The sequence below is a fragment of the Plasmodium falciparum genome (genome assembly GCF_000002765.6).
Source record: "Plasmodium falciparum 3D7 genome assembly, chromosome: 13".
Taxonomy (NCBI): domain Eukaryota; phylum Apicomplexa; class Aconoidasida; order Haemosporida; family Plasmodiidae; genus Plasmodium; species Plasmodium falciparum.
This window is the reverse complement of record NC_004331.3, coordinates 1,580,001-1,598,145: the sequence shown is the minus strand read 5'-3', so window position 1 is coordinate 1,598,145 and position 18,145 is coordinate 1,580,001. Positions and strand designations below refer to the sequence as shown.

General features: G+C 17.6%; 6 protein-coding genes across 6 annotated transcripts; 4 read left to right on the top strand and 2 right to left on the bottom strand.

The window, feature by feature from the left end:
- Nucleotides 1–527: 527 nt before the first annotated feature.
- On the top strand, nt 528–746 carry PF3D7_1339800 (mitotic-spindle organizing protein 1, putative; the record flags this gene model as incomplete). The annotated part of the gene is made up of 1 exon (XM_001350087.1): nt 528–746. One exon carries the CDS (start codon nt 528–530, stop codon nt 744–746), a length of 219 nt encoding a protein of 72 aa, XP_001350123.1.
- A 1,079-nt stretch (nt 747–1,825) lies between these two features.
- Nucleotides 1,826–7,636, top strand: PF3D7_1339700 (conserved Plasmodium protein, unknown function; the record flags this gene model as incomplete). Its single annotated transcript, XM_001350086.1, has 1 exon — nt 1,826–7,636. The coding sequence occupies one exon, from the start codon at nt 1,826–1,828 to the stop codon at nt 7,634–7,636; it is 5,811 nt and encodes a 1,936-aa protein (XP_001350122.1).
- A 219-nt stretch (nt 7,637–7,855) lies between these two features.
- PF3D7_1339600 (conserved Plasmodium protein, unknown function) lies at nt 7,856–9,742 on the bottom strand (the record flags this gene model as incomplete). The annotated part of the gene is made up of 2 exons (XM_001350085.1): nt 7,856–7,908; nt 8,017–9,742. 2 exons carry the CDS (start codon nt 9,740–9,742, stop codon nt 7,856–7,858), a joined length of 1,779 nt encoding a protein of 592 aa, XP_001350121.1.
- A 529-nt stretch (nt 9,743–10,271) lies between these two features.
- PF3D7_1339500 (mitochondrial ribosomal protein L49 precursor, putative) lies at nt 10,272–11,118 on the top strand (the record flags this gene model as incomplete). Its single annotated transcript, XM_001350084.1, has 4 exons — nt 10,272–10,395; nt 10,558–10,646; nt 10,841–10,939; nt 11,095–11,118. 4 exons carry the CDS (start codon nt 10,272–10,274, stop codon nt 11,116–11,118), a joined length of 336 nt encoding a protein of 111 aa, XP_001350120.1.
- Nucleotides 11,119–11,746: 628 nt separating this feature from the next.
- On the top strand, nt 11,747–12,340 carry PF3D7_1339400 (cytochrome c oxidase subunit ApiCOX14, putative; the record flags this gene model as incomplete). Its single annotated transcript, XM_001350083.1, has 2 exons — nt 11,747–12,050; nt 12,198–12,340. 2 exons carry the CDS (start codon nt 11,747–11,749, stop codon nt 12,338–12,340), a joined length of 447 nt encoding a protein of 148 aa, XP_001350119.1.
- A 1,752-nt stretch (nt 12,341–14,092) lies between these two features.
- Nucleotides 14,093–14,920, bottom strand: PF3D7_1339300 (conserved Plasmodium protein, unknown function; the record flags this gene model as incomplete). Its single annotated transcript, XM_001350082.1, has 1 exon — nt 14,093–14,920. One exon carries the CDS (start codon nt 14,918–14,920, stop codon nt 14,093–14,095), a length of 828 nt encoding a protein of 275 aa, XP_001350118.1.
- Between the last annotated feature and the right edge of the window lie 3,225 nt (nt 14,921–18,145).

Below are 18,145 nucleotides of genomic sequence, written 5' to 3'. Positions count from 1 at the left end.
GAAAAAGAAAAAGAAAAGGAAAAACTTTTACCTTTTTTCTTAACATAATAATAAAAAAAAAAAATATATATATATATATTATATTGATATATATGTATATATTATGTTCATACTTTATATGTGCATAAGCTAATATGAAAAAATGAAAAAATAAATTTATAACTACAGAAAAAAAAAAAAAAAAAAAAAAAAAAGTAACATAACACAACATAAATAAATTAATATATATATATATATATATATAATATTTATATGGTATTCTCTCTTCATATCTTCATTTAATTTACACAAAAAAAAAAAAAAATAAAATAATTTATACATATATTATATTTGTGTGGTAAAGAGAAAAATTGAGCATTCGTATAAAAGTATTAATATATATTTTATTTTTTCTTAAGATATAATAATATATACATATATATATATATATATATATATTTAATTCAAGATAAATAAAACATATAACATACAATTTGTAAATATATATATATATATATATATGTATATATTATTATATCCCATTAAAAATGAATGATAAAGAAGCAAAGAAAGAAGCTATTGAAATCATTTATGAAATCTCAAATATTTTAAATGTTAATCTGGATAAAGAAACTATAGTTATATTAATTCAATTATGCGAATATGGAGTGAGTCCAAAAATTCTTTCTCATATTATAATACAGTTGAAAAAGGAACGAGAAAAATTTCTGGATAATTTAAACAACATGAATAATTTAAATAAATAAAATATATATATATATATATATATATTGAAAGGATAATGTGAATTAATAAAAGTAATATGTATAATTATATATAATGTTAACCTTTCTATGTAATGGTTTTAATAATTTGAATATAAGTAAATATGTACATTACAAAATGTTGTTTGAGCAGTGGATACATTGAAGATACATTTCTTAATACAAATGGAAAGAAAGAAAGAAAAAAAAATAAAAAAGAAATATAAAAATATAAAGAATAACAAAAATGACCTTCCCCTTTTATATTTGTAATAATGCTTAAGATAATTAGAATTCCCCAAAATGGTGTATTATTTATTTTATTTTTTTTGTATATTTTTTTGAAATTATCAAAATGGTGTTTTCATATTTTATTATATATATGTAATGAATTACACCTATCATTTTTTTTTTATTATTATTATTATATATATATATATATATATATATATATATATATATATATACATATATATTTATATGTTTATATGTTTATATTTTATTTTATTTTATTTCATTTTGTTTTATTTTATTTTTTTTTTTTTTTGGAAAATAAGAAACTTAAATTAAATAATATAAAAAATATTATGTAATAATAATCGTTCTTCCATATGGGTATATATATATATATATTATATATATGTATGACACATATAATATTTATTTATATATATTTATATATATTTATATTCTTAAAAAATAAGTGCAAAATAATTAAATAAATTATTATGTGTAACATATGTACACATGTAACGGTTTCAATTTCTTTTTTTTTAATTATTAATATATTTTGTTACATTCGGAAATATTATAAATATATAAAATATATATATATAATATATTTACATAATTATTTGTTTGAAAAGTAATAAATTATATATATTATATGTATAATTTATATATATTATATTATTTTATTTTTTTTTAAAATAAGTACTTGTCCGCTTTTGAAAATATCACCTTGTATTTTTTTTTATTTTTTATTATTATCACACCTAATACAATAATATATATATATATATATATATATATATATTTTTTTTTTTTTCTTTATTTTTTATGATTACAATGAAATGTACGCTATGGATCCTTACGAATCTCCTTCTGAGTTTTTAAATAAAAAAAAACAAAAGAGTCAAAAGAAAGGTAATTCTCTTATTATTAGTAATGAAGAAAAAAATAAATGTTTAGAAGAAGAAAATAATAAAATGGAAAATGAGAAAAAATTAAAATTTATTGACATTTTTGATGAAGAGAATGAATTGGGAATAAGCAATGATATAATAATAAATAATAACAAAATAAATACAAATAAAGAACTTGTCATAAATAATTATGATAAAATAAATAATCCTAGGGATATAAACAAGCAACATTATTTAATAAACACCTCAAAGGAAATTGCTCCAAAGAAAAAATCTTTTTTTAATATTTCAAAACGTAAAGGAAACAAGGATCATGAACATTCTTTCCATCATATACATGAGAAGGAGAAAATATATTTGGATACTCCATATAATAATAATAATAAGAAGAATAATGTGAAAGATATTATTTGTGATGATAAACAAATCAATTGTTATAATAAAGATATTATTTGTGATGATAAACAAATCAATTGTTATAATAAAGATATTATTTGTGATAATAAACATATCAATTGTTATAATGAAGATATTATTTGTGATGATAAACAAATCAATTGTTATAATGAAGATATTATTTGTGATGATGATGGAAATAGTCCCGATGATGAGCGTAATAATATCATATATAATAACCATTATGATGACAATGACTATTATCCTTACGATATTAATTATTTACAAAACAAGGTGTGCGAGGTAAAGATATTACTAGATGCTTCTTTAGAAAAAGAAAAAACTCTTTGTGAGGAAAAGAAAATTATGGAAAATAATTATAATATTGCTTATAAAAGTATGGAAGAAATGAAGAATGAAATAATAAATATAACTAATATACATAATGAAGAAATTATAAAGTTAAAGGAATCTTACGAGAGACGACTGGATTTACTTAAACAAGAAATCGATGAGAAAGATATATTTTTTAAAAAAAAAATAGAAACACAAGAACAAGAAAATGTTACACAAATTAAGAAATGTGAGGAGTTATATATAGAGGAAAAGAAAAAAAAGGAACATCTGGAAGATGTGATAAAAAGATTGGAGAAAGAGAAAGAAGATGTAATAAAAAGATTGGAGAAAGAGAAAGAAGATGTAATAAAAAGATTGGAGAAAGAGAAAGAAGATGTAATAAAAGGGTTCGAAAAAGAGAAAGAAGATATCATAAAAGGGTTCGAAAAAGAGAAAGAAGATGTAATAAAAGGGTTCGAAAAAGAGAAAGAAGATATCATAAAAGGGTTCGAAAAAGAGAAAGAAGATATCATAAAAGGGTTCGAGAATGAAAAAGAAGATATAATAAAAAGGTTGGAGAATGAGAAAGAAGATATCATAAAAAGATTGGAGAATGAGAAAGAAGATATCATAAAAAGATTGGAGAATGAGAAAGAAGATATAATAAAAAAAATGGAACAACAAAATGAAGATATAATCCTTACAATGAATAAAGAAAAAGAACAAGAAGCTAATCAAAGAATAAATGAATATAAGAACCTTATAGAAAGTTATAAAAAAGATAAGGAAAAATATTGTAACAACGAAAAAGTATGGGCACATAATATGAATGAGAGTAAAGAAAAAATAAACAATTTAATAAATACATTAAAAGAATATGAAGAAGAAAATAAGAACCTTCAAAATATTATAAATCAAAAAAATGATACCATAACTAATATAGTTAATGACATACTACTTGTAAAAAATGTTTATGAAGATTTAATAAAAGAAAAAGATATGCATGAAATAGATAAGAATAATCTTATACATAAAATAAAAAATCATGAAAATGATATGTTATCTCTTCAAAATAATATAGATAAATTAAAAAAAAGTAATAATAATTTAAATGAAGATTTAAGGAAAAAAGAAAAAATTATCATCACATTGAAAAATGAAAATATGTATTTAAAAAAAGAAAATGAAATATTTAATAATAATTTCTTAAGTATCAAAGGAGAAGATAAAGATACAAAGTTAAAAATTTATTCAACAGATGTTACTGATTCAACAAATGATCAAGATGACAAAACTAATGAGAACCATAAAAGAGATGACACAAATAATATAAGTGATGATAATTATATAAAACATCAGGAAACTAATATAATAGAAGAAAAAAAAATTATTAAAAAGGATCTGTTGAATTCTAAAATTTTGAAGTTTGGAAAATATTTAAATTATAACAATATCATAACAAAGGATGATTCTTCTGATTATGTTGAAGAGAAAAGCACAAGAAATAAGGATTTGTCAAAAAAAAAAAAAAAAAAAGATAAAGATTTAAAAAAGTATTTAAAATATTACGATATTTCTAATGGGGGAAAAAGGAACCAGAATAATGATATTGATTTGATTATGGAGAAAAAATTATATAATGGACCAACGTCTAATAACACAAAGGAGGATATAATAAAAATTGGAAATTATAAGGATAATAAAGATCACAATAATGATCACAATAATGATCACAATAATGATCACAATAATGATCACAATAATGATCACAATAATGATCACAATAATGATCATAATAATGATCACAATAATGATCATAATAATGATCACAATAATGATCACAATAATGATCACAATAATGATCACAATAATGTTCATAATGATCATAATAACAATGGACAATATTATATGTTGTGTAAAGTCGAAGAAAAAAAAAAGGCAGATCCTTCTTTTTCTTTTTCTTCTTCTTCTTCTTCTTCTTTTTCTTCTTATCCTTCACATTCGTCTTATCCTTATTCATCTTATTCCTCAATATGTTCAAAAGAAAAAAATAACAATATCGTACATATTAATATAAATAAAAAAAATAATCCTAAAGAAGATGAAAAAGGTACTAGGAGAAGACGACATAAAAGTTGTAACAATTATTATAAAACAAGATATGATAGTAATAGTCCTATTAAAAATAGCAAGAATAATAGTAATAATCTTCATCTTCATTCTTCTAGTTTGAATGCTTCCTATAGTCACACAAGTAGTTATAATAAACATAAAAACATGAATCATATAATAAATGAAGAAAGTAAAATGAGGAATGAAACGGTTTCAAGAAAACAAAATAAACAAATAAAAAGTGCAGAAAATAAATATGATAAAGGTTTATTAAACAAAATATATTACAAGAATGAAGAAAAAAACATACAATTCAATTTCTCGAATATCATACAACAGATAAATGAAAAGGATAAAGTAGAAAACAATAATATATATCCAAATCAAAATATAGATAGAATGAAATATAAAAATGATATAGATTATGTAGATAATTATATGGACTCACATCAAACATCACATATAAACTTAAAAAAAAAAGAAAACAATTCTTACAATCATAATATACAAAGTCATGATATTTATAGAAAAGAATTATTAAGCAATAAATATTTATATGATAAGAACCTGTATAATTATAAAAAAACATACAACATATTTAGTTTCAGCAATAATCATATTGGTGAACACAATGAAATTAAAAAAAGGATCGCTTATAATAATAATAATAATAATAATGATAATAAAAAAAAGGATCTGTCCCTTCTTTTAAGAAATGAGGAAAATATAAAGACACAACACCCTCTTAACAATATCAAAAAAAATATACTTCATGAAAATATAAAATATGTACATAATCTAGATAAAAATGTCCTAGATATAAACAATTTTGAAAATGATGAACCTGTTGAAAAAATACAACTTAATAGTTCTTTGATAAGACACAAGATGAGGGAGAAAGGTTTTCATATGGACTATGAGGAAAAGAAGGAAAATGATTTTATGAATTCTGATGAACAAAGATATAAAAACATGAAATATTATTTTTCTACTATTTTGAAAAAAAAACCATGTTATAATAAATTGAATATACAAACTAATGATGATCTAGATATTTTGTCACACGAAAATAGAAATAAATTAGTAGGTGATACATTTGAAGATTTAAAAAAAAAAATAAAAGATCAAAAGGAAAATAGGGGTTTCATAATAAGTGATTATGATATATGTAGAAATGAGGATTGTGTGGATACCATGAGTGATACTATAAAATATAACAAGGATAATAATATGAATAGTATAAATAGTATAAATAGTATGAATAGTATTAATAATAAAGATAATATCTTAACTTCTCAATTCTCCTCTTCAAACGTGTTAGATAAAAGCATGAACCATTTTGTACATCCAAATGATACTAACAATAATGAGAAAAAGATTTCAAATGTTAACTCTTATTTGTTGAAAAATTATAAAAAGAAAAGTAATATGTATGGTTTATTTATTATAAATGAGAGGCTCAAATGTATTTATAACAACATAGAAAATAAAAGAAAATCTATAAGTAACCTTCCTCTATATATTCCAAAAGTTCAAGAAACAAAGAAATGCAACAATTCATTTCATTTATTAAGAAATGAGCATATAAATAATCAAGACACCAAAGAAAACAATGGAAAAGTAATATCTAAAGACAACCTACCCAAGAACAACATGAACATAAATCATATGAATAATATACCTGAAGAGCATAAATATACTAATGTGAATATTAATAACTATAACAAAAGGATATTTAAAAAGGATATGGAAAATATCATGAGAAAGGATAATATGTATAAAAATATGGGATCAAATTATATATGCAGTAATAAAACAAATAATATTAATAATATAGATAATAATATAGATAATAATATAGATAATAATATAGATAATAATATAGATAATAATATAGATAATAATATAGATAATAATATAGATAATAGTTCTCCTCCTTTTATGAATAACAAAAATAATGAGCAAGAGAAAAAATTACAAATTTATGAATATATACAAAATCATAATTATATTAAAAATGAGCAAGACGTCATTATATCTAATGATAAACATTTAGAAAATGAAACGGTATGTGTGGATATTCTTGAGGATAATATAAATAAAAGGAATCAGGAGAAAATAAAAGATATCGAACATAAGAAATTATATAAAATTTATGATAAGAGTGACATGGGCAAAAACAAACAAATCGCAACTCTGAACAATGGAAACGATGATAATAACACGAACAATAATAATAATAAGTCTTACTATGAAAAAGAGTGTAGTGAAGAGAACAACATGTATTCACCAAATTCAAATGTGAAAAATAACTACATAGGAGATCATAACGATATAGATTTAGAGTATGACGAAATGCTATATAAAAAGTATATACAAAAATTAAAAATTAACAAAATAAATAAATATAAAGAAGATAATAATACCAACAATAATAACATAAACGAACAAGATATATTACAACATAATTTTGATAATTTCTTATTATTATATAAAAATAAAAAAAAGAAAAAAAAAGAAATGATAAATCTATATTCTAATAAAAGTAATATATTGGAAAACATCAAAAATCAAATGAATGATGAACATAGAGATATAAAAAATGATATTTTTAACGAAGAAATACAATGGAATGAAAAAAAAAAAAAACAAGGAGACAATACATATACAGAAAAATTAAAATTGTTATCAAATGATTATCCAGATGAAAGAAACCATATTTCTATAAAAAATAAAAAGGATTTACAAAAAAAAAAAAACCTAATAGATTACTATAACAAAGAAACTAATGGTGTGGACAAAAAGATTTTCTTTAAAAAAATTATTAATTCTAATGATATAATAAAAAAAATGATGTTGGAAAATGAAAAAGATCATTTCCTTTTTAACATAAAAAGGGTATAAAATATATAAATATATATATATAAGCAAAATGTTAAAACAATATAATAAATAATACACAAACAATTTATTTTAAAAATATCACTGAAAAAAATATATATATATATATATATATTATGGATATATGTTTATTTTATTTTATTTTATTTTATTTTATTTTTATAATTTTTTTTAATATTTCCCTTTTAAAAACTTTTTTGCCTCACAAAAAAATAAATAGAATCAAAGAAAATAATTATCCTTAATAACCTGGGAAAATAAAAGAGGAACCAAAGCTGCAAAATGAAAAATTTTTAAATATATAAATATCTTAATATATATATGTGTATGCATATATACATTTGTAATGTTTTATTATTTCTTTATATTTTATGAAGTATTACCATATTTGCACCTATATATTGATAAAGATAATGTGAATGTATTAAAAAGGTTAAACATTAGAGAGGTTAAAATAAATTTATTTGTTTTTTTTTTTTCATTCATATTATTAAGAATCGATTTTTGTATCAATATTGATGAATTTATAAGTACATTAGTATAAATACTTTTATTTATATCTTTAAACATATAAAGATATGTTTTTATATTATATTCTTTTGATTTCAGATTATGTAAAACAAATGAAAAAATGAAAGTATATAATACAGTATTCTCCAGAAATTTCCAGTAAATTTTATTCATTATATTATTATATTTTTCTTTTACAATTAAATTATTATTATTATTATTATTATTTTTTTTTTTTCCTAAAAAATAAGTTGAATTTATTTTGTTAAGATATTTTTGTATTTGTGCTAACCCTTGTTGTTTATAATAATTTTCTTCGTTTTTTTTGAAGGACTTATAAAATTTATAAATAGGTAACTCAACAAATTTAATACCATTATTATTATAATTATTCTTAATATTATCAATATTATTATTATTGTTATTGTTATTATTATTATTTTCATGTGTCAATTTATTGGTCTTTCCATTTTGTTCTTTCACATATTTCTTCTCACCGTTTATCTTATCCATCAGGTGAATAGCACTCTTTTCCTTCTTCTCCTCTACATCCTGATTAAGGAGAAAGAAAATAATAGTATTTTCAAATTTGTTCATATGCTGCTCTTGGTTCTGCATATCTGTAGAATAATTTTGCTTTTTTTCTATGTGATTTTCTTTTTGGTTTTCCATATCAATATATGTATGTATGATATTCTTTTCGTTTGTATATATTTCCTCAGTACATTTTTGATTTCTTAAAATTTTTAATAAAAGATAAGATATAATTTCCCCTCTATTATGCAAATTATAAAATAAATTTGGGTTGTACACAAGCTGCCATATTTGATCATATGATAAATATAAATCATCTTCTGAATATTTGATGTAATAAAATAGGATGGATGACAGAATTTTCTTTTTAGAATAATTTATATTATTTTTTTTTATATTTTCAAAAAGGAAATATATAAAAGGTTCATAAGGAGCATTATTCACATTATTACCATTATTTTTATTATACATATCTATATCCATAGATATGTTCTTATCATTTCTATTATTATTTATATCATCGGAGCGTTGCTTCATATAATAATCTTTTTGTTGATTGTGTTCATGATGTATATTATCATTTTTATTTTTGATATTATTTTGAATTTTTTTTTTTTGTTGATGAAAATATTTTTTATTTTTATAAATAGCTTCCATTAAAACTAGTAACGAATTTTCCTTTGAAATATATACTTCATCTTGAATATTTAAAAGTAATTTATCATATAATTTATTTTTTAAATATATAGATATATTATTAACACCAAAGGTACTTACCAAATCATTCATAACAATGTGATCTATAATACATATATCATTTTTATCAAAATAATTTTCGTCATTTTTTTTTAAATAATTATATAATGTAAAAGAAAATATACTCAGATTTATTACACATACTCGTAGGAATATATTTTTAAAACATATTTTCTTTTTTTCTTTATGTTTTATCTTATTCAAAAATAAATAATCATCTTCTTTCTTTATATTATTTTTTACTGTTTTTATATTATTCTTATATAATTTCAGAAAATTAAACTGGCCTCTCTTGCTACAGAAATGCATACTTTTTTTTTTTTTTGTAGTTTTTGTAATATTATATAATCAAAAAGAAAAGAAAAAAAAAAATACATATATATATAAATATATTCTGGTTATATGGTATGTATATATAAGTCATATATATGGGAGGTTTCGAAACATTTTGAAATAATTAAAAATGAATATGTATAAATAGTGATATATATATAAATATTATATATTTTGCTTTTTCCCTACGACTATATTTTATTTATTGTTTATCATTACAGTATCGTTCCTACAATATGGAATTTATGTAATCAAAAATAAAAATATATATATATTATGTATTTTATATATTATATATATATATATATATATATATATATGTTTGTATAGTATGTGAATTATATTGTATAACTTGACAAAAAAAAAAAAAAAAAAGAATATATAAATGTGTTTCAATAAAAATGTCATATTTTTAACCATTTATAATATATATCAAAATAATTGTACAAATTTTATATAATTTATATTTTATTTTCTTCTTTTGGCCTCTATGTTTTTAAAAAGCATGAATTTTTTCAAATTTTTCAAATTTATGCATACACCCAAATCCTACTTTAGTATATACAATGAATATTTAAATTCGTACAAAAAAAAAATAAACAAGATACCATTTTATATAAGGAGAACAGGTATTACATTATAAAAGTATTGTATTAATAAGATAAACAAATAAATAAATAAATAAATAAATACATATATATATATATATATACATACATATATATGTATGTATAAACCTTATGTACTTGTGTGTACATTATGTAGATTAATTTTTTTTTGTCCTTATATAGCGTCCGATAATTTGCCTGTTTTTTTAAAATACAAAAATAATAAAAATTTGGTCATAACGGTTATACGAAAAATTAAGGGGAACAAAGAAGTAACTAAACAAAAGGAACAAATATAAAAGCATACATATATACATATATATATATATATATTGATGTATGTTTTAAAAAGTATAAGATATATGTTAATGATAAAAGTTTGATATTATCTTTATTTTATTTTATTTTATTTCATTTCATTTTAATTTATTTCATTTAATTTTGTGTTTTTTTTTTTTTTTTGAAGATTCTTAAAAGAGAAATTAAAAGTATTTGCAATAGTGAGGTCATTGAAAAACCGGATTCGTTTTTAATTCGAGGAAACCACAAAAAGAAAATAAAGGATGTAAGGAAAATAAACAAATATTATACATGTATATATAATATATATATATTTAAATATATATATTTAATTTTTTTTTTTTTTTTTTTTTTTTTTTTTTATATTACAAAATATTTTGTGTAACATTTGTTAATATGTATATATTTTTTTTTTTTTAGTATTTTAAATATATTGGTTATTAATAAAAAAGTGAAGGAATAAATTGCCCCTCATTTAATAGTTTCGAAAAGGTAAAATGTTACTATATATATATATATATATATATATATATATATTATATATTATATATATATTATATATATATTATATATATATATATTTATTTATATGTACATTTTTTTTTTTTTTTTTTTTTTTCTTTTATAATATATATAATATTATTTTAATTTTCCTTGGGCAGACAAATTTTTTGCATAGCATATAAAAAAAGGAATATAATATAATATTATATATATATATATATATATATATATATATAATTTCATATATATTTATTTTTATATTTAAGTCTGTAAATTTTTTTTTTTTTTTATTTCCTTATAAATGAAATGCACAGATCTGAGAAACAAAAAAAACATCATAATAAAATAATATCACACATATTTATATATATTATATATTTTCTTTTTTATTTATTTAAAATAAATTATATATTTTTAATTTAAATATAATTGGAGTACTTATAATATATATATATATATATATATATATATATATATATATATATATATATATATTTATATTTATTTATTTATTTATATTTATATTTATATTTATTTATTTATTCATTTATGTGTGTAATTTTTGACAATGGGCAAAATTGATCATATAGCGAAAAACACGCTTAACGAAATTGTAAAGAATGGAAATCATAATATGTCTAGTTTTTATGATAAAAAATTAATATATATTAGTAAACCTACACATGGAAATTTTGTTTATTGGAAAATAAGAAATTTCATATCTTTATTTAAAAAGAAAACAAAACGTTGTGCTAGATATTTAGATTTAAATCATGACTTTTCAAGAGCTGCTTTAGTTGGTGTACCCAAAACAAATTTCGATCCAAAAAATAATATTTTTTATATACAAATGGATAATGAAGAGTGGGCAGGTATTCATAAGGAAAAATATATTCACATATTATTTATTCATATATAATTATATATAATTATATATATATAATTATATATATATGTATATATATATATATATATATATATATATATATTTTTTTTTTTTTTTTTTTTCTTATCCATAGGCATAGGAAGCAAAATGATGCTAAACATTTCGATGAATATTTTGTTTTATTTACACATATCATTTTGGATATATTTCATATATTATAGGATGTTAGTAAATAACAAATTCAATGTATTTAGTAAATGGGAAAGCAAGGAATAATTCTTAATATACAATATAAATATAACCTACAATTCTTATATATAATAACCATCAGGGGCACAAGCTCATTTATATGTATATAATTTTTATATTAATATCTTTCTTTTTTGTATTTTTATAATTATATTATTATTTATATATTTTTTACCTTACTCCTTTTTTTCTTTTTTTTTTTTTTCCTTTTTTTGTTTAAAAAAAAATAATATTATATAACAACCTCATAATTAAATATATACATATATAATAACCATCTTAATATAACAAATTATATTTAAAAGAATTTTATGATCATGAGATATTATTTTATTCTTTTTAGAAAATATTTTTATTTTTAAATTAGAAAAGATTAAAAAAAATTGAAATAGTTTTAATCATAAAATATGAATAATGAAAAAAGAAAAAAAATAAGAAAAAAAAAAAAAAAAAAAATAAATAAATAAATAAATAAATAAATAAATCTGTGCTTGCACTTTTTTTTTTATTTTTTTCTATTTTTTTTCCTTGTCATATTTTTTCATTATTTATTTATTTTTTTTTTTTTTTCTTCAAGAAACAAATATATTAATTTATATGTATATATATATATAATGAAATAAACCATTATAGCATTATATATATAAATATAAATATATATATATATATATATATATATATTTACATTCTACAGAATGTAAGGGATATAAAAAAAAAGCTATTTAAAAAAAAAAAAAAAAATCAAAAAAAAATATAGATATATAGATATATATTTATATAAAAATAATATTACATTATACATAATATGTATATAAAATTAATACAAAAAAGTAAAAATGGGAATATAACTATATATATAAATAAATAAATAAATATATATATATATATATAAACCTATATACATATATATATATTGAAAACAACTGCATTATTAAAACTAAAGCTTAAAATTAGAGGCGTGAAAAAAAAGTGAACATATATATGGAATGACATACACAGACAAATATATATAATATGTAACAACACTACATGTATTAAAGAAATGTTATATATAAATATATATATATATATATATATATATATATATAATACACAAATATATTTCATATATATATATGTATGTATTTATAGGTATATATTTAAATGTATATATTTAAAAAAAAAAAAAAAAAATTTAAATGTATTTTAAAATGACAACAATGAATAAATAAACATAAATATATAAATATATATATATATATATATATATATATATATTTAAATGTATGTCTGTGTGTATGTGCACTCAAAAAGTAATAATAAAAAAAAAAAATATATAAGTATAAATATACATTTTTACAAAAATTTTTTTATTTTTTTATTTTTTTATTTTTTTATTTTTATTTTATTTTATTTTAAATACAAATGTAATTTTGACATATACATACAATGTATAAATATATATATATGCCAACATACATGGTATAAAGGGTATAAAAAAAAAATTAAAAAGACTGTAAATTTGGGTATATCCAGTCAATAATAATTTTTTTCTTCCATCATATATACTAATAATATATATATATATATATATATATAAACATATACACATTTAAATATTACTAAAAATTTTTTTTTTTGTCATAATTTGGTACCTATAGATACACACATATATACATATATATATATATATTAACATATTTATATATGTATTTAAAATTTTTCATATATATCATATATTTTTTGCACATTTTTTTATATTTCTAAATTTTTATATTCTCCATTTTTATACTGTCCATTTTAAAAACTAATTTTTTTCCTTTTCCTTTTTCCTTGACCATCTTCATTAATTGAGCCATTGGTCATATCATAATCTTCTGCGGTGTTCATATCTGCATTAGATGCAATATCTGATGCATATTCAGTTTTCGAATTTTTTGATACCTTTGTTATATCTTGTAAATTATAATTTGCACTAGCTTTTGCACTTGCCTTAAGTTTTACACTTGCATTTCTTTTTTTAATACATTCCCTATGAATTTTTAAAGCTTCATTATATACACCAAAATCTTCAGCTAGTTGCCATAACATAGATAAATTAAAATAAGGTAAGAAACTTATTGATAATGGTGGATTTTTATTTTTCATTATTATCTTACATTCATCATTATATTTATATGCTCTCCTTAATAATTTTAACATCCTTTTCCTTCCTTCTGTTCCTAATGTTCTACTAAAATTCTGTTTTTTACTTCCATCTTCATTATGAGTATTATCACTACATGTTTTACTTTCTTCAGAATAACTAAAACTTTTCAACTCTTTTTTTATTTTTTCATTTCCTACTCTTTTATCATCAACGCGCATAGATGCTATCATTACATTACTTTCACTTCCTGTTGTATTCTCTGATCTATCCCTTTTTAAATCTGACTCATCTACTAATATATAGTCAGAAATGTCATCAAAACTACTATGTAATTCATTAGTAAAATCGCCTACTGAGAAAAATGGAGACTCTTCATTTGATGATAATTCACTCTCACAACCATATGACAAATCGGTATACCTCATGGATCCCAAGGGGATATTATCATTGTTTTTAATATTCAATAATTCCATTTTCATCCTTACTAACTTTTTCTTCTTTTATTATTTTTCGTTATATATATATATATATATATATTATATACACATGTATATAATAAGTATATCTTTATTTTGCTGTATGTATGTGCTATACTTTTCTGTATTTTTTTATTTATTTATTTATTTTTTTTTATTTTTTATTTTTTTTTTGATTCTGTATAAAAATTGAAAAAAAAATTATGAACTGTTCATAATTTTTATTTTATTTTATTTTATTTTCTTTAGCTAGATAGCTATAAATAAACAAAATAGGAGATAAATAAAAATGTAATTTTATTATCACCTAATTTGATATATATATATATATATATATATATATATATATATATATATATTTATTTATTTATTTATACTTTCTTTTTCTTATTATATTTATACTTATAGAATAACATAAAATGTAATTAATAGATGCATTAATTATAAAAAAAAAAAAATTTAATTACTATTTCTTTATTAAAATTAAAAGAGTATCTTTTTAATTCTAATATGTATATTATTAAAAAATTAGAAAAGCAATGAATTCATTATTTAAATAATATATATATTAAAAGATATAAATTAAATAGATATAAAAATAAATAAAAATATATATATGTGGTCAACAAAAATAGAACAAGAATAAATAAGTCTAATGTATTTTTTTTTTTTCTTTTTCTTAAATTAATAAATATATTTTTAGTTACAATAGTCTTGTCTTACAGGTAATATATTTTTTCATGTATCCTTAAATAAATAGATCAATATTTTTCACAAATATTTAATATATATATATATATATATTATAGTATTATAAAATATATGAAGTCTCTTTAATATATATATTTTAAAACTATTTACATGAGCATAAAAAAGGATATATAGATATATAGATAAATAAAATAAAAGATAAAATATTAAAAATTCTTTTTAAATTATATGCAGGTCTACAATATACATTATTGTTATGTATAACAATTCTTTTTTTTTTTTTTTTTTTTCATTTATAAAATAAAATATGGTTTAACAAAATAGACATATATGATTATATAAACAATGTACTTTAATTATATAATTCTTATGCGTTCGCACATTTTATAAATAAATAAACAAAAATATATGTAGATATATTATTATTATTTATTATATCTATTAAAGATTTCATAAAAGAAAAAAGAAAAAAGAAAAAAGAGGGTCATTCATAATTGTGGACAATATATATATATATATATATATTTAGACAACAACAAATAAACAACTTTTTTTTTTTTTTTTCTTTTTTTAAGTTCTTTACATAAATATTAAAATGATAAATACATATGTATATATATATATATATATATATATATAAATATATTTCCTTTTATATATTATTACTACATAAATGTTATATTCATACATAGATATATAAGCAAATATGTATATAAATATACATATATATAATATATATATATTTTAAAATATTCTGTCTTATATATTTCTGTATAAAATATTACAAATCTACGTAAAATAAATATATAAAAGAGTTAATACATATATATACATATATATTATATATATATACATATATATACACAATTTTTCTTATTTCACTGTGGAAAAAGTAACGATGACAAATATGTAAAACATATAAAATATTATAAAACACATATATAGAGAGTATAAATTGTTGCTGGGGTTATATACTTCAAATATATATATATATATATATAATATATTTTTTATATATATGTTTGAATTTTTTTTTTTTTTTTTTCCCTGTTTCTATAATTAAAGATAAAAATAAAAAAACATATAATAAAATGATATTAATATATATATATATATATATATATATATATATATAATAATCATATAAAGATATTGCAAATAATAAATATGTTTATAACATTTCACAAATGTAATATTAATAAAATATATGTATAATCAAAATATACAATTTTTATTATAATTTCATGTTATTTTCAAAATGTATAATTTAAATATATATATATATATATATATGTATACATATATATATTACTATCAATCTTTCCGCTTTTTATATTTTCTTAATTTCTTATTTTTCTTTTCTCTGTTTTCCTTTTTTTTTTTTTTTTTGTTTTTTTTTTTTTCCTATATAATCATAAGTTCATAATGAATAATATAAACATATAATACATATATTATATATTATATATATATATATATATATTCAAAAGAACGAACAATTTTAATTAGTTTGTTAAATAGAAATTATATTTGATCTTTTTTTTTATTTTTGAAGTACCATAAAAATATATATATATATATATATATATATATATAATATAATAACATATAAATAATGTATATTTATAATTGGGAAAAAAAATTTTTTTTTTTTTTTTTTGAGATAATTATGAAAAAATGTATATATCATTTATAAAACATATATATATATAATATATATATTATATATGTATAATAACATTTTATTATTTTATGTATATAATAAAATAAAAAAAATTATTATTATGTATATTATAATATAAATAATGTGATTATACATATATAATATATATATATATATATATATTATATATATATAATATATTAATAATAGACAAATAAAATGTATAAATAATATATATATTATATGTATATAATATTAATAGCATTTTTTTTTTTTACAAGATTTTTGTTATATAAATAATATATAATATTATATATTACATAATAATAAATACAATATATTATATTATATATATATATGCAATAAAAAGAAAATCATAAATAATATTAGATATATGATATATATAATATACATATATATATTATGTATATATATGTATTATATATATATATAATAGATGATACATTGTTTTATATGAAAAATTTTTTTAAATGTGAAAAAAAAAAAATTAAATGTACATATATAATATATATATATATATATATATATATATATTATATACTATATACATATTAATAATAACATATCTATATATCACAAAAATATATTTTATTATGTAAAAAAATAAAATAAAAATTTCTTCTCATTTTTAAAGGTTAAATATTCTTCTTACAATATGTTATTTATATTATATATATATATATAATATATATTAAAGAATGATAAAAGAAATAAGGAACTTATTTTTTTTTAAAGAAATCAATTTGTACAAATATATAAAGAATATACAAAATAATATATAAAAAATATATAATAAAAAATATATAATGTAGTAGTTATATAATATATATAAA